We start from the raw sequence: 23,172 nt of genomic DNA, 5'->3' as shown, positions 1-23,172 counted from the left end.
GGTTCAGGGCTCCAGGGCTCCAGTGTACCAGGGCTCTGAGACTCCAGGGTTCCAGCCTTCCGGGGCTCTGGAATCCCAGTGCTCCAGCACTCGAGGTTCCAGGTCTTCGGGACCGCAGCACTGCGGGTCCCAGGACTCCGCACCCGCTCTCCCCGGGCCCCGTCCCCGCTCCGTGCCGGGGTTCGGGTGTGTCGCCCCCTGGCGGCGGCCGCAGGTTCCGCCCCCCGCGCCCGCCCGTCCCCCGAGGCGGCTCCGCCCCCGCTGCCGGCGCCGCCGCCCGCTCGGAGGCAGCGGGGCGGCATGAGGAGCGGCGGGGGCGGCCGGTGGGGCGGCAGCTGAGCGCCTGCCGCCATGTCCCTGCTCTGCGTGCGGGGTGAGTGCGGCGGGGCGGGGGGGCAGGGGAGGTGGGGCGGTGGGGCAGGGGCTGTGGGGCGCGGCTGGGGGGGCAGGGGCTGAGCGCAGGGGAGAAAGGTCGGTGGGGCAGGGACTGTGGAGCAGGGTTAGAGGTGGTGAAGCAGCAGTGTTAGGGCAGGGCTAGGGGCCATGGGTCAGGAATGGTGGGGCAGGAGCAGTGGGGCAGGGGCTCTGGGGCACGGCTAGGGGCCGTGGGGCAGGGGCTGTAGGGCAAGAACTGGGGTAGGGGTAGGGGCCATGAGGCAGGGGTAGGGGCTGTGGGGCTGGAAGGGGCTTTGGGGCAGGGACTGTAGGGTAGGGTTAGGAGCAGTGGGGCAGGGGCTATAGGAGAGCCGCTCTGGAGCAAGGACTGTGAGGCAGGATTAGAGGTGATGAGGCAGTAGTGTTGGGGCTGCGTTAGGGGTGATGGAGCAGCGGTGCTGGGGCAGGGTCAGGGGTGGTGGGTCAGGGGTAGGGTCAGTGCGGCAGTGACAATAGGGTAGGGATAGGAGCGGTGGGCCAGGGTCAGCGGCGATGGCGCAGGGGCATTGGGGTAGGGTTAGGGATCTTGGGGTACTGGCATTGAGGCAGGGGCAGTGCTGGTGGGACAGGAGAAGTGGTGGTGGGACAGGGCTGTAGGCAGCTGGGCAGCAGCGATGGGGCAGCGGTATCCATCCCAGCCAGTCCCAGACTCCCAGGAGCCAGAAGGAGCCAAGGTGGACTGTCCCAGTTCATCCGAGCAGGAGGTGCCATGCTGCGCTGAGCCAAACCACACTCGCAAGGCACAAGTTGCTTCGCTAGCTTCAGTCTTGCAGTTGCTTCTCTCCAAACACGTTGTAATTCCAAATACACTGGTGATTTCCTTCCCATCTTGCTGTCAAGGCTCGCTTCCTCACTGAACAGGTTACTGGGAGGTGGCACTTTCTCATGCAGGCTGGATTACAGCACTAATGGTTTGCTCTCTATCCTTGGTCTTTAATTTCTTACTCTTTTGTGCCAAAAAAAATAAAATCCCTGGGGAAGACCATCTGCTGGGACTCATGCTTCTGGGATGTGTCTGCTGTCAGTGTTCTGTGTTGAATGCTGTGGTCACAGAGTGTCCCTGGGTGCCAGCCGTGCCCTGTGGCTTAAAAGTGCAGTTTTAATGTTCTCAGCTCCTCTGCCAGGTATGGTAAAAAAACTGGCACCGGTGTGCTGCCAACAGCTTCGCTCTCCTTTTATTCATGTTGGTTTACTTGGTAACAACTCTTTATCCAGTTGTTCGTCACCTTTTTGAATCAAAATCCTTTTTTTGGTGATGGTGTTAACAAAAATATGCCGCAATGTATCTTGAGTGTGAGAATTGTTCTTGTAGGAGAGGGTTTTTGAATTAAGCTTCAGCCTGTTTATTAAAGGTATGTCGTGTTTAAGGAGTTAGACGTACAAGTGCTAAGATTATCTTAAAAAAGTTTTTGATGCAGTTCTGTGTGATCTCTGAAGCATGTGTGGCATCTGTGGTAGGCTTGTCTGTTTTGAGGGCTTTGCCAAAATCATGGCCTCATATAGGATGGCTTGGCTTGGAAGGGACCTCAAAGATCATCCAGTTCCTCACCCCTGCCATGGGCAGGGACACCTTCCACTGCATCAGGTTGCTCAAAGGCCCATCCAACCTGGCCTCGAACTCCTCCAGGGATGGAGCGTGCACAACTTCTCTGGACAGCCTGTGCCTCCTCACCCTCCCAATAAAAAGATTCTTCCAAATATTTAATCTAAATGTCCCCCTTTTCAGCTTAAAATCATTCCCCGTTGTCCTGTCCCTGCACTCCCCGATCAAGAGCCCCTCCTCCAGCCTTCTTTAGGCCCCCTTTAAGTACTGGAAGGCCACTATAAGGTCTCCCAGGAGCTTTCTCTAAACTGAACAACCCCAAATCTCCCACCTCATATGGGAGGTGCTCCAGCCCTCTGGTCATCTTCATGGCCCTCATTGGAGCTGATTCTTGTTAGCTGGAGGATGTTTACATTTTGCTGGTATTTCTTCATTATTTTTTTGGTAGTTCATCCTCAAAACATTCTCAGGCTGTCCCTTAAAGAAGTCTGCCTTTGATGCCAATTGAAACTGCCAGTGTTAAAGATGTATTTATACCCCATCTACTAAAAGAAGTGAAAGAGCACCCACTGTGTTACTGAAACTGTCTTGCCTCTTCAGAACGTTAATTCTTGGGACACAGGTGTTTCAGCAGCCTGGAAGGATGCGCTCCTGTGTTGTTATTCTTCTTTGCTCAGGTGTAATGATCTAAAGAGAGGACTTGAACTGGCTGGTGACTGTGTGTGATAGAGGATTATTGTGACTGTTATGTCTTTTGTTTCCATCTGCTGTGCTAAGACAGTAGAAAATACTAACAGTACTGTAGATGGATCATACCGAACAACTTCATTGTAAGAATGCAGAAGATAGTCAATTTACTGAGCTTGAATATACGTATTCTGAAATAGTCGTGACTGAGTGAGCTGGTGACATCTTGCAAGTATGGACCACTAAACCTAAAATCGAAGTATGCTGAGGTAGAACAGCCTGAAAAACGAAGCGGGTAGCAGGAGCTGAGATAGAAGAATAACTTACAGGGCAAGCAGGAGTGAGATCTAGTAACTGTCAGTTCTTTAAAATAAAAAGATGCTCTTCTTGCATTTTCCATTTTCATGGAAGCAAACTAATCTTGCAGTGCATTTGTTAATAAAGAAGTTGGAAAAGCTGCTTTTTTTGTATTAGATGTGATGCACGTGAGACTGCATAGTAACATGGGGTTGGATGCTGTAGACCTGAGATTGAAAAAGGAAGACAACAAAAAAACCCTGTGAAATAGTTGTAGGCGATTTGGACGCTGTTAATAGCCTCCGGATTGCAGTTCAGCAGATAGAGGGAAATGTGGAAAAACCCCTAAGCAGCTGTGTAACAAGAAGCCTGGCAGCCAGGAAGATAGTATTGTAATTCATTGATTTATTCTCCTGACCCTTGAATTACACACATTAATAGTATCTTAATGAATGGATAATCTAAAACAGAGCTTACCAAACATGTCTAAGTGCTGCTTTTGTTCGTGAAAAAGCAGCTAACACATGTGGCTTCTTGTTCTCATGTTTAGTAGCACGTCTTTTACATTTTCTTCTTAGAGAACAGATCAAGTAGACTTTTTTTTCCAGACTCATTGAGCTCTGTCTGCCACAGAAATACCTGATAGAAAATCTGAGCTCAGAGGAATTGCTGAGTCTGGGCTCGCCTGCAGGTATTCAGGGGATGTGTGAAGTGGGACAGCAGTAACAGGCTGGTGTAGGGGCAAAATTAAGGGATTCTTTTGGAGTGGGAAGATATGCAGGGGGTGTAAGTGAAGTGAAGAGGAAACCAAATCCTGAATATTACAGGATAAAGGCTTTTACGGGAGACTTCTTTGTATTTTCATTCTACTGCTTAAGTGCAGAAGAGATTGCATATACTCCTGTTTAGAGCAGCTGTGTCTGGATTATGTCTGATAATCTTCTCTTGGCATAGCTTGCTTTATTAGTTTGCATTTAGTGTTGTATTTGTGGAAATAGCACATATTAAATAAAACTAATCCCAGTGAAGCAGTCCAGTTTTCCCATCAGTCTCGCATAGTTACCTTTCTTGGCCTTCTCTTGGAAGTCTTGTTTTAACTCAGATCTAGAGTTAATTAAATTCCTTTGGATCTCTGCTGTTTCCTGACTTATGGGTAGAAATAACTGCTGTCCCTCAACAGCTTGCAAGGGTCATAGCAAGGGAGGACCTTGCTGAGTCTGGGTCACAGATTCTCTGTTGTAGGTTCCTTCGGTCTGTTTGCATCTTTGTCCCAAGAAACACTCCACACCCTTTCACTTCCTCACTTCTGCTACATCTTTGTTGTCCCCAGCTCTTGCTATCTTAAGTGATGATTCTGTTCTAGTTTTCCTCCTCTCTGCTTTCTGACAGTTTATACTGTGTCTTCAGAGCTGTTGTATTCTTAACTTCTTGACATACCTTCTGATAACTGCAATAAAAACCAACCATGTCTCTGCCTCATTCCTTGCCTGTCCTGTTCCCTGTACCTATGTCTGAAATGCTTTGCTTTTGCATCTTGGCAGTGGGTTCTCCCCTCATCCGTGTGTATGAGGGATTAATCCCATGGGGCACAGTGCTTTTGTCTCATGAGCTTTTGTCTCAGGCTGATCTGCAGCCCCTGCGTGAGGTGTGGCTGCCTGGAGTATGTAGGAGGTGGAGTGAGATGTTCTGTTCTGATTTTGCAGTCTAAAATTTTAAGTTGCTATCTGCTGTGTGAGAATGGCACCGTCTGGATTTTGGGGATGTTTTTTATTATTTTTGCCTGCCACTTACCTTGATTATCCTCTGAAGAATTGGAAGACCTTTCTTATCTACTGACTTAGTTGTCAGAATAGGTGGAGTGTTGGAATGAACTTCACTGCGCATCCCTGTACCACCAGGGGAACTTGGGTTCTAGTACCTATCTGCCAAATTAAACTTGACATTCAGGTGAAAGAAACTAAATGGGAAAATGGAAATGGATGCTAGTGATAACAGAAATGTAAACATGTTCATCTTGTGGAGTACTGAGAAATACTAGTAACTAGAAATCCAATGAAGAATTGTCAGGGCTTTTTCTTTGTATTTAAAAGTTTTTTTCTTCTGATGCAATAACCTCAACTTAGCTTAGGGTTCTCCATGAGGCTGAATGCAGTGCCTCAAACTCTTTGTCTCAAGGGTGAAGGTCTCTAGCTGGAGCTCTCTGCATTGCACACCTGTGAATAGTACTCGTGGCAACTAGGTAGCTGTATTGTTGTGTTGTGATGCTGTTCTGCAGTGATTGCAGAACTGAGGGGAAAAAACCCAACGCTGCCTGTCTTTGTGTAGATTAAAATGTAAAAGAACAGAACTGGACTCTAAAAGCAGTAGCCAAGGTACAGGTTATAAAGGTAGAGTATTAATAAAAATATAATTCTTCGTGAAGAATTTGCTGTGTAAAATTATGAACTCCTTTTCCGGAGCTGCAGTTAGTCAGGAAGCTACTAGTGTAGGAGCAAAATAAAGTGCATCAGAAATTTGGATAGTAACACTGAGCAAAAAGAGCCTTTGCTACTAATGGAGACTTCTTTGTGTTGAATCCTAGGTTTGGGGCTTGTGAAGCTGTAATTGGTGGCTCACTTGGAGAGACAACTTCTAAACATTGAAGCTTCTTCTGTTATTAAATAATAGGAATGTTGAAACCCTACAAAGCACATTTTGCTTGTGATTTATTTCCCTGTTTCAAACTCTGGCTTTTTCGGTTTTGGATACCGTTACTGCAGAAGTTTGAACAGACAGAGTGGAGTCTTTGTTTTAAGTGTTTGAGGACTAATTGCTACTTGAACCTGCCCCAGTAATTTTCAGTGGAGTGAAGGAAATGCACATAGTTACTTCTTGAATTTGAATAGTATCTTCTTTCTTCTTGCTGTCTTGGTGACCCCTCTGTTGACTCCTTCAGTCTGGGATCTGCCTAGTCAAACTTATTGAAGTTGTTATTAACATACTGTTTTAATATGCAACAAACTGCTGGATTTAATACAAATGCTGAAATACCCTCATTTTGAACTGCAGCAGTCTGAGAGCCAGTTGCAATTTACATGATGGCATATAGTGCAAGCAAACATAACTGCTGTTTTAAATCCAGGACCTTACTTCAAATATTTGACTTGAAGGCATGTGTAACGCATCTGTCTGAGGGCAAATTATCCTCTTATAAATTTCCTTTGAAATTTTCTCCTGCATGTGTTTTATTTTATGCCTTGTGATCAAATTTTACTCAGTGAATAGTTCAGTCACTTAGTGCATGCTGTTCTTGGGGCTCTTCAGAAAGAGTTTGAACCAGAGTGGTGTGCCTAACAACTCTTGCCTTTTCATTCAGCTGATTCCTTGTGTGGTCTTGCAAACTGACTGGCAGCTGCTGTGAGGGGGTGCAAGGTCTTCCATTGCACTGCCTCTTGGGTAGGTTAGAGCTTACTGGAACCTGGTATTTTCCTGGTGTGAAAGTATGTGAAAGCAGCTTGCTATTCTTGTCTGCTGTTAGACAGAAAGACTTATTGCATACGTTCTTTGAAAGGTTTCTCTTTTAGCGTTTGGATTTGCTCTTCTTTGGAGTCTTTGTTTTCTGACCGCGCTTCTGAAGTTTCTATAGAAATGAAAATTGGATTTAATATTCTTGTGTTGATCTCATCATCATTAAATGGAGAACTAAAATCTACTTTATTCCTGTTGCCAACTCGTACTTATCTGTGCAGGCGTTAGCTGTCTTTGACCAGGACTTTGCTGAAACAATGTTTTCTTGTCTACAGTGACCTGCAATACTTGGCAGATGCTTTTTGTGGTAAGAATTGCTCTTGTACGGGTATATTTTGCATGTTTGGATCAGATTTGCCTGCTTTTAGCAGCATTTCAGATGGATTTTCTTTTCTCTTAGACTCTCCTTATATGTGATCAGGCCATTGTGCACAATGCTGCTTTTATTATCTGCCTCTTCACTGGCTTCTGTGCCCCTCCTTGGTTTTGTATAAACAGCACCTACCCATTCTAAGAGCGAAAATGTTGGAACATGGCAGGCATTGATACTGGTATTTGGGAAACTTCACTGAACATGAACAGTCTCTCAAGTGGCTAACCGTGCTCTATTTCACTGACTTTCTTCCGTATTAGGTCATTTTACACTTAAATGAGAATATCCTGCACTAGTAAGTCATATGTCTCCCGTTTTGCATGTTTTATCTGTGTAGTTTAGATAAGTCTTTCCAAACCAGTGTTGAAAAACAGGCATCACATTTTAAGGACTTTATCTCCTTGCATGTTGATTGCTGTGTTAGTTTTTCCAGACATTGGTGCAGTGCGCTCAGTGACCTGCAGGTACTTGTCGTCCTGCCAGTGTGCCCCGTGTGTCACCTCAAGTGTTGTACTCTCTGCTTGGGGCTTGTTTTCTGATCTCTCAGGATGCATTTAAAGCTAATGTCCTTGATCTGCAGAATTCTTCACTGATGTCTGAGTGACTCTTTCCTAGACCTGATGCTTATTATTTCCATCTTGGATGTTTAATGTTGTCTTCACTTATTGATGGGCTAGAAGGGAACTGGCCACACAGATACTTGTCTTTCCCCCAGCGTGGAGCAGATGTGTATTGGATGCTTATAAAGCATCCAATTACTTTAGCAGTAGTCAGTTAGTGAGATGGGAGGGCAATATCCTTGTTGGTGTTTTGTCTCCAATGTAGTATTTTTTTGGACTCTCTGGTTTCCCCCTGCATCTAACTTCTTACACCTAAGACCCTCCAGCTGGTATCAATACTGGCTATTTCTTGTATGTTTTACCATGGCTTATAACTCTGGGTTGGAATGGACTTCAGCTGTGTTTCTTGCTTGAGGAGTAGTGGCTTTTTGTCCCTCTACAAGACTCTTAATTAATGAATCCTTCATCTGATATCACAGTTTCATTACGAATTTATTCTTAGTCAGTTTTCTAATAGCTATCCTCATGACATTATCCGCCTCTGAATTGTCTCTCTGTATTGCTAGGATTTGTTTTCAGACAATTGATGTTATATTTGATTTGATCACAACTACTGCAGGTAACTTTTAAAGGATTGTTTTGTAGAAGTAAATGATAGTGGAGATCCAGAATAGTTATTCTCCTGTTTAACACTTTTTGAGTTGGAATGCTATTTACCATTTTTAAAAGAACTGAAGAAACACTGTTGGGCGTATGAACTCTCCAGCATTTCTGTTTAACTGTTTCAATATGACTAACACCGTCTTCTGTCATGTGTTCACAAGTTTCAGTTAAATACATCATGAAATACACTACGAGCATCTATGTTTCTGGTTCAGCTAGGATGAAAGCTTCAAGCTTAATCCAGATTTTAAAAAAAAAAAAAAAAAAAGAAAAAGTTAAACTGAGAAAGCCGTGGTTGGCAGCTTAATGAAAAGATGCAAATGAAGCTTACTTTGTGTATTGTAAAGAGCTGAGATGCTCACCAGGCTTCCAAAATAGATTCCTTAATGTTCTTTTAAGTTATTTTCCATGTTATTAACTTTGAATTATTGAATAATTACACTTCTAACTAACAAGCAACACAGTGTGTACCTACAGATATTAGTGACCTTTTCCTTCTTGTACAGCATGGAGTGCAAGAGAGCAGCTGTCACCGTGGGATCACATTAGGTGATAAGTCCTCAGCTGAGGAATTCTTTTGACTGGTGTTGGTTGAATTTCATAAGCACTGTGTTATGGCATAGATTCAGCACAGGAAGGACATGGATCCATTAGAGTGAGTCCAGAGGAGGCCCTGAAGATGATCAGAGGGCTGGAGCACCACCTCCCGTATGAGGACAGGCTCAGAGAGTTGGGATTGTTCAGCCTGAAGAAGAGAAGGCTCCTGGGAGACCTTATAGCAGCCTTCCAGTACTTAAAAGGAGCCTACCGGAAAGGTCAGGAGAGGCTTTTTGGTGTTAAAGGCCAGGCTGGATGGGCTTTGAGCAATCTGATCCAGTGGAGGCTGTCCCTGCCTGTGGCAGGGGGATTGAAACTGGATGATCCTTAAGGTCTCTTCCAATCCAAACCATTCTATAGTTCATGGCCTACTAACGTGGAAAGTGGCAAGGAGCTGGAGCATGGTACTGGCATGTACACTGTCTCTCTGGCAGCTACATGAGGGTGTGTTGAAAATAAAAGGAAGCACTGCCAGCTGATGGTTGTGACTCAGTTCATATTCCCTCTAACACACTTCCCTGAGTGTCAATATGTTCATCCATTTGTCATGTGAGTTGGGGTGGGATTTGGAAAGAACTATAAGGGTGCTGGGTTCCTGCGGTTGTAGGGTCATAGAAACATAGTTTGGAAAAGACCTCTAAGATCGTCCAGTCCAACTGTCAGCCCAACACACCCTGCCTACTAAACCATGTCCCAAAGTACCATGTCTACGTGTTCTTTGAATGCCTCTGGGAATGGTGACTCCACCACTTCCCTGGGCACCCTGTTCCAATGCTTCACCTCTCTTTTGGTGAAGAAATTTTTCCTAATATCCAATCTAAACCTCTCCTGGCATGACTCAAGGTGATTTACTCTTGTTCTGTCACTTGTTACTTGGTAGAAGAGGCTCACATGCACCTCAGTACAACCTTCTTTCAGGAAGCTTTACAGACTGATGTGGTCTCTCCTTGGCCTCCTTTTCTCCAGAATAAACAACCCCAGTTCCCTTAGCTGCTTCTCCTAACACTTGTTCTCCAGACCCTTATGAATGTTCTTTTGCTCTTCTCTGGACACGCTGCAGCCCCTCTTCTTGTAGAGAGGGGCCCAAACCCAAACACTGGATTAGAGGTGCAGCCTCACCAGCGCCAAGTACAGGGGCGCTATCAATGTTGAGGCATATGTTAAGAGACCTTTGGTTTGTGGAAATCCTATGCTGAGAGAAAAGTAAATTGAGGTGTTGTGAGGTGTGTGTATATATATATATATCCCTCATCTCCTTTGCAGGATTTGGTTTTGCTGGCCAGGCTTAAGTTTGTAAAGGTGTTGACATCACTGGCCAGGGTGTATGGGTTAGAAACTGCATTTAAGGGATTAAGAACAAGATTTTGTTCCTTTTTGCTTGCTTGTATTTGGGTGTTGGGGCATTGAGAAATAGAAAGAAGGTCGGTCGTTAACAACTTTGTGCTGACTTCAAGCTCCTGGTGCTCTTCCTTGCAATTGGACATCCTGTGTGAATAGAAAATGAATTGCGTTGGAATGCATGTCTGAGGGATGAGTGGAGGCGTCTTGTTTGAGATAATCTCTAGTCTAGAACTGTTGGCGAGTTTCAAAAGAAGTTTGGCTTCCAGCCTTGACTGTATCCCTTTAAGGAATACTGGTTTTAACCTTATTACTTAAAGCTCCTGTGACTTAAGTCTCTGAATTGTTTACAGCTAAATGCTCTCCTAAATGTACTCCAGCATTTCCACCGTGGAGACACAATTATTAGCTATAAAATAACTGTAGAATTACACTTCTGAAGTATTGGCACGCTCTTCGCTTATTTTCATGGCTTAGACCAATGTAGTAATTCTCAGTTTAAAATATATCATTTAAAAAAAGAAGATATTAGATGTTAAAGATGTTAAAGGACTTCTTGGGTCATCTGCCTATCCAGATGAAGTCCACAATGTATAACCGAACCGCTGTCATCTCTGTTGGCCTCTCCTGAAGAAGGAAGTTTGGGTCAGTAGCTAAGTATAGTGGCCTGTTAAACCCTTATTTCTGACAAATTTTTATGTCAGCACAGTGGTGCAGACCCTGTGGTGTGGACGCTGGCACGCTGGAATAAGATGAAATGATCTGATGAAGGGACTGCATCACCTGGAAGCTGTTCTAGGGAAGGGTGTAGGCCTGTTGTCCAAGGCTGGACCGGACCTCTCCTGGCTTCCTGTAATTTGTGGAGTTGTCAAGGATTTATCCTATTTCTTGTGCCACTGGATACCTGATCGAGGCCAGACAGCTTTATATGCTTCAAGCATGAAGAACTGTGTGCTTTATTCTGCTTTGTACTGATTGATGGCATCCTGATTATCACAAGATTACTTACTATAACGCATTTTTTTTTTCAGTAAATTCATGACCGGCTTGTTCAAAGGCTGCTATGCCAACAGAGTTCTTTCACAGCTTTATGTTTTTCTTTTTTTAATTGCTCTAGTATATGTTTTAAGGGTATTTTGAAACAGTTTGATGTAGTCAGATAGCGTTGAAGAGGCTAGGCACGAAGAACCCTGGGTCAAATTTCCTTTAAGTTATGTTGTGAACTGAAAATTTCTACTTAGCCAACACAGCAGTTTCCAAGGAATAAATACATATTCACATACACGTGCGCACGTGCACACACACACACACACGTAAGTATATATAAATATTCACCTTTCTGGAGAAAAACTGTTTAGAGACACTTTCTTTTCCTGAAGGCTTCTATAAACCTCAGATCATGTTCAGAAAATGTACACGGACTTCAGACTTCCAGTACCTGTTATGATTGCTCTCTACAACTACCTGAAAAGAGATTGTGGAGAGAAGGGAGCTGGCCTCTTCTCCCAAGTGACTGAGGATAGGACAAGAAGGAATAGCCTCAAGCTCTGCCAGGGGAGGTTCAGGCTGGACATCAGGAAAAAAATTTTTCACAGGAAGGGTCATTGGGCACTGGAAGAGGCTGCCCAGGGATGTAGTTCCCTGGCATTATTTAAGGTAGGTGGATGAGGTGCTAAGGGGCATGGTTTAGGGAGTGTTAGGAATGGTTGGACTCGATGATCCAGTAGGTCCATTCCAACCTAGTGATTCTATGATTCTATGATTCACATTCAGCCACTGCACAGTCTTCTGTTGCAACAGCCTCAATCCTTTGCACATGAAGTCCCTGTGGAGTCTTACAGCTGCAATTATTTACTGGAGATCTACAAACTGATATTCTGGAAATGTTTAATAACTGTTTTTTGCTATAGAGGCAGGAGGACTGGACGCTAATTGAGATGATGCCAAGGTAGCTTATCAGCTGTGGATGAGGAAGGAATTTGACTACTGAGTCAACTACTACACACACTTTGGAAAAATTATGTGCCGTTCCTGTTTTGTTCACCAACCTAATTTCATGAGTTATTTTTCACCATGAGACTCATTTAAAGACAAGCAGGTGGTGTTCTTCAGAAGATGACTTGGCCTCTGTCAAAGGCACACTTCATGGGTCTCCTTTTTGAGAGTCAGAGGGGCCTAAAATTACTACAAAGCTAATATGACCTTTGGGTTTGGATTTAGGAGTTCTAGCACTACCAATACTATAGATTTCATAGATTTCATAGATTAATGAAGTCTTGGTTTCTAATAAATTCTCGTTATTTTCTGATTCAGACATCTCCCAACCTCGATCTCCTGATTGGAACCTTAACTTGCTGCACATGGCTTGAATTTGGCATGCAATGTGGATACGGTTTGGTGGGGAAGGAAAAGTGAAACAGTAATTTTATTTCCTACCTGGTGTAACTTGCTGCATGTGCAAAATTTTATTAGATTTTGACATATCAAATTAAATAAGTGGAGTCTGTGTACGCTCCATTTTTAGTAGATTTTTTATTGAAGAGATTAACTAAGAAACTCTGTGGTTATAAGGCCAGAATGAATTGTTGTAATCACCTAATATGACCCTCTGTAGGACATCATATTTTTCACTATAACAACCTAGATTCTTGTTCAAGAAGATGAAGGTCTGGTTAAAATTGATGAAGGATCTCCTGCAGTTCTTGGCGGCTTTATGCTGATTATCATCATATGTGACAATGTTATGCCTTTTATATTGAATTGATTTTTTAGCTCCAGCATCAGAACTGCAGAAGTTGGTGTGCCTTTTCTTAGATTAGAGAAGCTATTATGAAACTTTTACTCCTGCCCCTTCCAGTACTTAACTATTGGAAATAGTGGAGTTTGGTAATGTCTGTTACTTGAGTAGAGGTGCCTGGCTGTTGTGTTATGACTAATCTGACTATAATGAGAAATGTTGACATATTTTTCCATGGTTGCAAAGTGTTCAAGACATACTATGACCTATCAAATTGCAGTGCTAAATCAATATTCTGTTATGCTTTGGCTGGGTGGGAGGAGTGTGATTTAACACAGCTCCACCAGCAAACCTTTTACTTCTACTGTAAACTGGAGTTTGAAGTCACCGTTCTATCTCTGACACTTCAGTCAGAGATATAGAAATGTGTTCAGGCTTTATTGGAGTAGAGCAGCACGTGACAGAAGCCTGAATACGTGTAAGTTAACCCTGTGCATGCTTACTGGGGGCCTGCATTGTATTCTTTTGTCTCATAGGACATCAGGAAAGAGCTTGTATTGGAGGTGAAATAGGGATTATGTGATCCTGAAATGACCAGTGATATAGTTATATAAACAGTGAAAAGCATTTTAATTAGTAGTTCTGAGTTTGTTTCCAGGAGGGTTCAAACACATTATAGTAATAAAGCAAAGTGGGAGCTTGTGACAGAAGAGGCGGCAGGGGGGCTGTTGGTGTAGGGCTTGGAACTAGCCTGAATAAGGTTAGCAGGAGCCACGAGGAGTGATGCTTATGAAGAGAACAGACATGCTGTGGGGGATGCCCCATTCTGGAAAGAAAGGAATAAAGGTGACTGGGAAAATTCCACTGTGTGTTAGTGATGCAAAATTGTAAAGCAGCATTAGTGTGGATAAAAGAGAACCAGCTGGTCTGGAATTGCTTTGGGAAGAGCTGATAAGAGATTTTGTTGCGATAGCGCGAGAGATCTACCACATGTAGTCCAGGATTTAAATGTGGGTAGAAATCTCGTAATACGGTGAGAGAGAAGTATTTCTGGGTGTTGTCAATAGGAGACACTAACTCCTTGCACTGGAAAATGAATGCTGTTGGTAATGGCTGGTTATGGAGCTGTGTTATCTGGCAGTTTCATTGCCAGATAGTGACCAAAGCCATAAAATTGGTGGAGTTAACACTAGATGTGGCTTTAAGACACATGGACGACGCTTCAGGGAAACTGGACATAAAAGTGAACTTGGTTTGAGTGATCACACTTAAGCTAGGTTGAATTAAACTGATGAACAAGTAGAGCAGCAACTGTCAAGCCTCCAGAGAAAATGAAGAAACCTTTCAGTGAAGCAAGGAGCTTGGATACGAAGGAAGGCATGAAATACAGTGAAGCTACAGGGGTAAATATTAGCATCTCAAATAACAGAAATGGCTCCACCTAGGAAGTTACTGGGGAGCTGATGATTCACCTGATCATTGCATCAGGATATGTTGAGCAAACACAGAACCTCTGAAAGGTGTGGGTGAAACATCGGTCTGTAAAGGAAGGTGTTTCTGGAGGAAAACCTGGAGGGAAGCCAGGGCTAAGGCAGGGGCTTCCACCTCAGCAGACTAGGGGGATGTCTCACAAAGAGTATTAAAACAGGTTGCAGAATGTGCTCTGGTCATGTGAAAAGGAGAAGCAGCCTGTCTCAGAAAGGAAGGGACTGGACTTCTGTGCGTAGGGATGGGAAGTTGAGTAAAGATGATCTGGATGATTCCCAAACTGTAGGAATTGTTTCTTATGAGGATGACAGGGAAAATAATGCACGGTTACATGGGGTAGGAGCAAAACTTTTAACACTCTGAATTCAAGTCTGTTAACCTGTAGGCCAGAGTGCTAAAACAGGCAACACTTGAAGTCTGAATTCCGCTAGCAGGAGCTTAGTTACTGCCGTAAGCAAGCAGTGGCATCACCAAACTGGAGAACAGGAAAGGTGGTTTCTGTGGGTTGACAGGGAGATAAAGGGATGGGTGATAAATGTGGGAAAGTAAGGATCTTGACTTCAAAAGCCGGCAAGACTGTGATAACATGCCAGGTTTAAAATAAACTTTAAAAAGAGAATAATAAAAACTTCATAGACAGATGGAAGCAGTATGGAAAGTCACTGGGTATAAAATGTGACGTGGGTTTGTGAGAGAAAGATTGTGCTGGGAAAACCTCTTATTTCTAGATGAAAGCATGCATCTGTTTGTACTTTTGTAGTACCTAACAAATCACTGTAACAGACATTTCATAGAATCATAGAATGGTTTGGTTTGGACGAGACCTTAAAGATCATCCAGTTCTAATGTCCCTGCCGTGGGTGGGGACACCTTCCACTGGATCAGGTTGCTCAAAGCCCATCCAACCTGGCTGTAAACGCCTCCAGGGATGGAGCATCCGTGACTTATCTGGGCATCCTGTTCCAGTACCTCACTAAAACATTTCTTCCTAAGACTTCATCTCAGTCTCCCCTCTTTCAGCTTAAAACTGTTGCTCCTCATCCTGTCTCTGCACTTCTGATCACTATTTTCTTTTTGAAGAAAATTGGAATTGCAAAAGATGGGAAAATACGTAATGAACTGGCTTTAGCAGAAGTGGGTAACATTGCAGAGGCTGTTGGAAGAAGCAGATAGCTGTTTTCTGCTTCTGGCATGGCAAGAACACTTGAAATGTGTGTGTCAAAGTTGTTTTTAAGACAAGTCCTAATGGTATAATGAATTTGAGAGTAGTTAAATATAAAAGAAGGATTTAATGACCCTGAGGATAGCAATAATGAAAATGAGTTATTATGTAGAAGAGCTATGGTCTTGAAGGCAAATGACAAGAATTTCTGAAAAATGTGAAGGTCAGTGACAGAAAAGGTTTTGGGAAGTCCCTTGTGATTCAGCACTGTGGTCTTAACCAGCACAGAATAACTGTGAAGAGAGGAGAGGGTGATACCAGTATTTGCTGGGGAAAGCATTCCTGGTGGAGAGAGAAGGACAAAGCCATGGGTGGTTTGCCCTTGCGTGCCACAGCCTGTGCTGGCTTAGCCTGTTGAGGAAGGATGAGCTTAGGTAGGAGTGAATGGAGAGGATGAAAGAAAACATTCACTGTCTCTCTTCCTTTCAGTCTCTGTGGTGAGAAGAGGAAGCTGTGGCTTATCCTACGTGATAAACAGAAACTGATGAGATCTATGACTTCTATCCATTAAAAACATTAGGAAATTAAACACAGGTTGAGGAAGAACATTAAGGGTGAGGATTGTGTTGGCATAAGACAGGGAAAGTAAAAGCGTGCAATCAATTAAAGTGTAGGCTGGAAGTCAGGAATGATTTTGAACGGCTCCACGTGGTGAGGGAACCAACACTGGAGTTGGCTGCCCCAAAGGATCCTTCCTTTCTTATGGTCCTGCAGCGCTAGCTTCATTATGACGTGAATTTCTGTTCTGACAACTACTTGCTATGGACAGTTTGTATATTAAGGTAAAATATTGATGTAATATCTTGCTTAGGGTCATGGTTTAACCCTAGCTGGCAACTAAGCTTAGCAGAACTGCGTGGTCACTCTCGGTGGGATGGGGGTGAGAATAGGAAGGTTAAAAGTGAGGGGACTCGTGGGTTGAGATAAAAACAGTTTAACAGGTAAAGCAAAAGCCATGTGTGCAAGCAAAGCAAAAAGCAATACAAGGAATTTGTTCACTGCTTCCCATTGGCAGGCAGGTGTTCAGCCACTTCCAGGAAACGAGGACTTGTGTCACACATTCTGTTACTTGAGAAGACAAATGCCATGACTCTGAACATCCTTCATCCTTCTTCCCCCAGGTTTATATGCTGATCTATATGTCATACGCTATGGAACATAGCTTTTGTCAGTTGGGTTCAGCTGTCCTGGCTGTGTCCCCTCCCAGCCCCTTGTGCACCCTCAGCATTCACTGGTGGGGTGGTATGAGGAGCAGAAAAGCTCTTGACTCTGTGTAAGCACTAACTCAGCAGTAACTAATCTGTCCCTGTATTGTCCATGCTGTTTCCAACAGTATTCCCAGGCCCATACCAGCTGCTATGAAGAAAATTAACCCTATTCCAGGCCAAACCAGCACCCTTAGTTATAAATTTTAATAATTAAAAACCCCAAACTACGTATTAGGGAAACTACTCATAGTCAATGTTACCTGAGGCTGTTTATTTTAGTTAGTGATTTTGATTCTGTTGCCATTTAACCTGATGGAATTCCACTTAAATTTTTGTAGAGGCCCAAGTGCAGTCAAAGAGCAGGGGCTTCAGGAGAACAGTCTTGGGCATGATTCCTGTTGTTAGTAAGAGCTGCTTGTGCTTCAGTTCGTATCAAAGCAAAAGCATTGTCAGGTGAATGCTCATGTGCTTGGGAGATGCAGCTCCTCTAGACGTCATAAAACTCCTGTGCAGAGTAGCGATTTGGCTGCTGCTTCCAGGTGGAGTATAATTATGGGCTTGCTCTGGTATCATTCTCTGGTATGAATTTTATAATGCTCATTCTGTCTTTATGAACTTGAGTTAACTAAACAAACACCCCCAAAATATCCTTTTCAGCTTCTTTCTGGGGAAATATTGTGAGCAACTGATATCCCAAGACTTCAAGGGGAATAAAAAAAGGAAAAATGTGGGTGCCAATCTCACTGTCCTATTTCTGCAATATGTGTATGTCCTCCAGGGACCAGTGTTGTCTGAGCATTTTGTGAATGCTGGGGGTAAAGTCAGGCTGCGAAGAATTAGTCTGCAGCGTTCTGTTCTATCTCCCATTCTTGCCTGAACATGTAATTCAGTTACACTATAACTCACATCCCGAGCAGTTATTTTACTCTTTGTTAACACTAAGTCAGCATGTATCTATCATCTACGTATTTATCTTTTCTCTGGTTTGTGAACTCAAGCATGCAAATATTTAAGTAACACAATATTAATATTTTCATTAAAACTAGTTTTCAAACACAGCAAATCCTGCTTTGTTGTTTGGTGCAGGAAAACACAGGTGCTGGTTTTCCTGGGAGCTTATAATTTGCTGTAGTATGGTGGGATGCTTTTGTTGTTTTGTGTTTTTCACAAAGAGTGGCTGAGTCCACCACAAATGTGCTGTTGCTTTATTTTTGAGTTGCTCTCTTGGTGAGTGCTGGACTTCTGTACCATAATACTTGTCAGTATCAATTTTTAGCTCAGTGCCTCTCAGGGCAAGCTTGTGCTCAGTCCTGCTTGACAAGTGGCCCTGTTCCAGTTGGTTGGTTGCTTGTAATCCTGTAGCTTAAATCGAAACTACCAGAGAATATACTTGAGGCTGTGGTTAGTTGGTGATCACCGCTGGTGCAGCTCGTCAGCAGCTCCTGTTCAAGGGTGCATCTCATGTGAACTAAATTCGAACAGGGAGTGTAGAAACCTGAGTCATTCGAAGACTCCAGAAGCGTCTTTGGTGCTTTTGTTGGCTGAGGGGAGAAGGACATGCCAGCCAAAGGAAAAGCATACGAGTTGTTTTATTCTATCTGTAATTCCTGCTTTTTCTTTTGTTTGGTGCCAGAGTACTTGTGTCTTGTAGCAGCTGTTACCTTGCCATGACCAGGCTGTGTGGTTTGACCTAATAATTCTTGCAGAGTTCTGGTCATTTGACTGACCTTTACCTGCACGTGCAGTGTCTGAACAGCAGCTGTGTGTGCTTTGTCTTGGAAGAAATCATTCTGTTAAGAGGGGTGTCTTATTTTCAAAATAAGAAATAAAATAAAATAATTCAAACTGGTTTGTCCACTCCTCTGGTTTCTGAATTAGTTGTAAGGTTTTGTTTTTTATTTTTTTTTTTAAATTAATTTTGCTCTTTGTCGTGGTTTGTTTTTTCACTCGAGCTCTTTGGATAAACTAGTTGAAATATTGATTTTTCAGCAAAGTAGGTTTATCAACTTAGGCTGGCTCCAAGCAGACTTAATACATTATCAGTCTGCCTCTTTTCCTGCCTTCTGGTGTAAAGATATGGCTTTTATTATACATATCACCTTAATCTTTGACAGCTGGGGACATGTGTGAATTGAAGTCTGTTTTGTGTAAAATGTAGTAGCAGGGGTTTTGTTCCCTTATTCAATTAAGGCACTTCCACTTACTTAAAATAATACATTTCTGAACCTTACAAGACTTGAAAGAAGGATAATTTATTCCACTGAAAATGAGAAGTCTCCTTTATTCTCTGTCCAGTAGTTTTATCTTCCCTATCAGATATCTTCTATATCTAAAAATTCTGAAAGATTTCATGGATTTTTTTTTTTTTTTTTTTTTTTTTTTCCTAACCGGGAACAGATTCAGGAGTAAGGATGCTGTCTCTTCTGATTGTAAAAATTCAGAACAAATCTGTAGCCTGCAGGAACTCATTAAAGTAAAGTGACCAAGGCACAGTGTAACAGAATATGTTGTCTGAGAGTCACCAACGCAGTAACTTGCTCCAGTACATTACACCTAAGCTGCATTTTTAACTAATAAAATGAAACAAAGGCTGCAACAGAATATTGGAGAGAAGAGGCAGCTTGGATTACTGTTTAGTTCACCTCTTCATGGGGGAATCAGGTCGCCTGACAGAGTTGTCTGTGTGGCCATCGTCAGGAGGATTAACCTCTCATAATCTCCGTGATTTGAATAAGAGATTTTGTTTCTGTCCTCACTGCTCAGTTCAGAGCAGCTGTTGAGTGGAACTTCAGTGAATCTTCAGCAACATGTCTGTTTGTCCATCAGAAGAGGGAGGGAGAGAGAGATGCTACCTGTGTGTTTTAGCAACTGGTTTTAGCGTTTGGGTGGTAACTGTATATATTATAGGTGGAGCTGTTCTGTGGAATCAGGGAAATTATTTAAAAGGAGTTCTGTTACACAAATAGTATCAAATCCATTTCTCATCAACAATCTGCTTCCCCACCCCTCTCAGAAAGCAAACTTTGGACAAAGGCATCATCTTTTGGTTTGTAAGCACTACATAACAAAACTACATAACAAAACGTGTATTTGTTTTCCTACTTCAAGAAAAATGTAACTGATGCAGACCAGTCAGTGTGAGGTGATGCTTGCCTGCCTGTGCTAGGTCAGCCAAAATGAGAAGGGATTACTCAGCCAACTAACATAGGTGTAATTGCCGTTGTGGAATGGTGGTCGTAATAATAAGGAGCTTAGTTCTGTTTATAGCCCCATAAAATTTGAAGAAGAATTTTCTGTTGTGCATTGTGGTTGTGGGGAAGCTATTCATTTTAGTTTTTTTTTAGGGAAGACTATTTGCTGTGCCAAACAGGTAGTGAAGCATCTCACCTCTCCTTGAATCATAATTCCTTTCCTCTCAGTGGAGGGCAATATAGATTTACTTGTGTTGTCTGACTGCTTTAGAGCCTCTGATACTACTGTCAAGTGACAGTAAGGATGTATAGCAAAGAGGCTAAATTGTGAAACAAAGTCTCTGAAGCATGTGTTCCCCTTGCTACTGCAGAAATACTGAAGTGAAATTCACCTGAAATTGCTTTTTGGCACATTTAAGTCTTGGTTATATTGGAGGTGGAGGAGATTTGGTGGTAGAACACGCTGTATGAAGCCCTACTTCCCAAAATATCACCTCTGTGACCTAAGCTTGGGAGCCGGGGGCATATTAATGTATAGAGTAGGTTCTGTGGTATCATCATGTAATACTCTTTCCTAGGAATTGTCTAGGTGTTTGCTTGCAGCCCTTCCTGTTGTGATGTGACTTCTCTTAGTGCAAACTCCCGCAGAAAGCATGCAAAGACATTTCAGTCTGTGGGGCAGAAGATACCTGTTTTGGGACCCAAGCTAAGATGTCATGAATGTCAGAGTGGCTTGGGAAACTCTAGGATCTGATTTGAGCGGTGGGCCCATTGCATTTACTCAAACAACTGATGTTTTGGGAACAGTCAGTTATGAAGCTGGCTGGCTTTGTCAGGGTGCTGGTGGGGTAAGCGGCAGCAACTGCTAGGCAAATATCTGTGAGGTGGCACAAAGGTCTCTGCGGAGTGTTGTTTGTGAAGACTCTCGTGTGGCTTGGTTGCAGTTCTCAGTGGAGAAATAGGACAGGAGAACTAACACTTTGGAGTCTTTCCTTGGTGAAGAAAAGCATCCAAAGACAGCTCGACTATGTGTCTCGGAGCCTGGCCCCTGAGATTTGAGAAGCAAATGGACGTTGAGGTGACAGCTAGGAATGATATTAAATTCCAGGTAGATTTTAATCTGCATGTAGGAAGGTTACGAAGAAGCAAAGCGCAATTCTGAATAAGCGTCTGAGTATGCTGGCTCTCACCTTGCTAGAATTAACTTGTCAGTTTCCATTGAGATCGTGATTATTGTCAGATAGGTAGAAAAAGTGAGTAATGAGGTAAAGAGCTCTCTGGAGAGCGGCATACAGACATGGTGTGTCTTTGAGGCACCTTGTATTCCAGCATAGGCTGCGGGGCTCTGGAGGGTTGCAGCTTATACTTTCTATGCCGCCTTTAAGGATGATAACAAGATGCGTTGCTGGAGGAAGGGTATTTTTCTGGGAACTGGGAGGCTGTGTTCCAGCAAGTCCCAAAGTGGGTGGAAGGTGGCTTATGATTCTGAACTTGTTCTGGTTACCCGAAAGGCGGCTTGAGCTCAGTGGGTTGATCTGCTTTGTGTTGGCTGGGGAAGACTCCTGAGACTGCTTGCCTGCCCCTGTAGCCTGGAATAGCATCTGCAGGGATGGGAATTCCTGGAAAAGAGTCCTGTTGTTGGGAATTTCACCATGTCATGTTCCACTCCTCAAACTGCTGCCACCTCCTCTCTCCTGCACAGTGTTTAGCCGCACAAGGTGCCTGGAAGTAGAAGCTTTTACACTTCTGTTTACAAGTATATTTCACGTGAAAACTGAAAATACTTTATGAGCTGTTGCCACTCTGGGTTCACTGGCAGTGCTAATCTGTTTCAGGAGGTTGTAAAGTTCAAGGCTTGCACGTTCCTGCTTTCTTTACTGCTTCCCAGCATCTGTTTCCAGCATTTTTGGCCCTATAGTTCATGAATCTGCTTTTTTTGTTCTCCCCAGGCAGAAGGAACAGTGTTGTCGATCTGATTTCAGCTGCATTTTATCTGAAATCAATTGAGTGCTTCCTAGTGCCTCTCAGGAAGCTTTTTCTGGCATTAGCTGTAAAAGAACTTCTTGCAGCTTCCTTACTGCAAAGAAGAAACTTCACTAAGTGCTAATATGCTTCATACAATAATAATTTGAGCTGTGGTTTATAAAATAACTTGTCAGTGTTTTATGCATTTTATTGTTAAGATCTCCTGAGGCTTTTTGGATAAAATGATCTGCATGATATAAAGCTTTGGACTTCTTTTGCAGTACTTAGTGGTCATGGTATATTAAATGTTTTTTTTCGGTGTAGATCTTTTTCTGTGTTAGCATTTTAGTAAAATCATAGTAGCTACTTACAAACTGAGTGGTGAGAGGATTTCTGGGTTTTGGGAGCTGCTGTTTTCTGAGTCTCCTCCCATCCTTCCCCTCTGTGAACCTATCCTGTTCTAGCTCTCTACTTCAGATTTTGATTTCAAGCCCACAAATAACAGTATGACCTTGCTTCCTGGTATATTTTCCAGAGAAGTGCTGGTGTAAGGATCCTGGAAGAGCAATCTGATATCTACTTTACCTTCAGGGAAGGAGCCAGTTGCAGACCTCCTTAGTCGTCCTGTTGCTTTGTTGTTCCCTGTCACAAATGCTTTCTACAAGTTGCCTGTGTACTTTTGAGTTCCATTCTTCCTGTCTTTTATTCTCCTGGTAAGATGCTTTGTTTTCAGTTTGTGTTTCTTTGAGATACAGGTTTGATTTTTTTGTCCAAAACTCTGTTCGTAACTGCAGTCCGCAGTGCATATCTTCTGCAGCACTGTTTATAATTTTTTAAATTGCTGTAGCATTTTCATCTGTAAACTTCTGTTGCTGAAATAGTTCAAGGAATATTTTGAGTAGGTGAGTTCTTGAGCTAAGCAACAAACAAGAATGCATACGAAACTCCTCACTTCAGGAGCCTGAAAATCTGTGTGATGTTAAGTCAGTGTGTCAAGTCAAATCTAGTAACAGATTAACCTGTAAACGAGACCCAGATGCCTCTAACTGTCTGAATCTATTTTGTCATTGAAAGTGTTTAGAAGCCTACTTACATTAACTGCCTACTACGTTAAACCATCATAGAAAGTAAATTGAGTTGTCATCCCTTCTATCTCATAAATACCTGTTAGAGAAGTAGTGTCTTTTAAGAGAGGCCTTCTTTTGCTGATAAAGGATGAGTTCTGTTTAAAAAAGAAGAAACAGTTAAACAACCTTTGCCAAAGGGTCTGCAAGGTTGGTTCTCTGCTCCAGATATGATGAGAGAACATGGTTTTTATTCAGTGTTTGGAACTGCCAGAAAGGATTTCCTACCAAGTGTTT

At 43.0% G+C, this 23,172-nt stretch overlaps 1 protein-coding gene across 5 annotated transcripts in view; it reads left to right on the top strand.

The window, feature by feature from the left end:
- The first annotated feature begins 252 nt into the window (after positions 1 to 252).
- UNC13B (unc-13 homolog B) overlaps positions 253 to 23,172 on the top strand; it is a 222,798-nt gene continuing 199,878 nt past the window's right edge. For all 5 annotated transcript variants that reach the window (XM_054053735.1, XM_054053736.1, XM_054053738.1 and 2 more), the window contains exon 1: positions 253 to 373. In XM_054053735.1, coding sequence (XP_053909710.1) covers positions 352 to 373 — 22 coding nt within the window. In that variant the 5' untranslated portion in view covers positions 253 to 351. The remainder of the gene's footprint in view (positions 374 to 23,172) is intronic.

The sequence above is a fragment of the Cuculus canorus genome, chromosome Z, assembly GCF_017976375.1.
Source record: "Cuculus canorus isolate bCucCan1 chromosome Z, bCucCan1.pri, whole genome shotgun sequence".
Lineage (NCBI taxonomy): Eukaryota > Metazoa > Chordata > Aves > Cuculiformes > Cuculidae > Cuculus > Cuculus canorus.
Note: the sequence above shows the minus strand (reverse complement) of the source record. Positions and strands in the feature narration are given on the sequence as shown.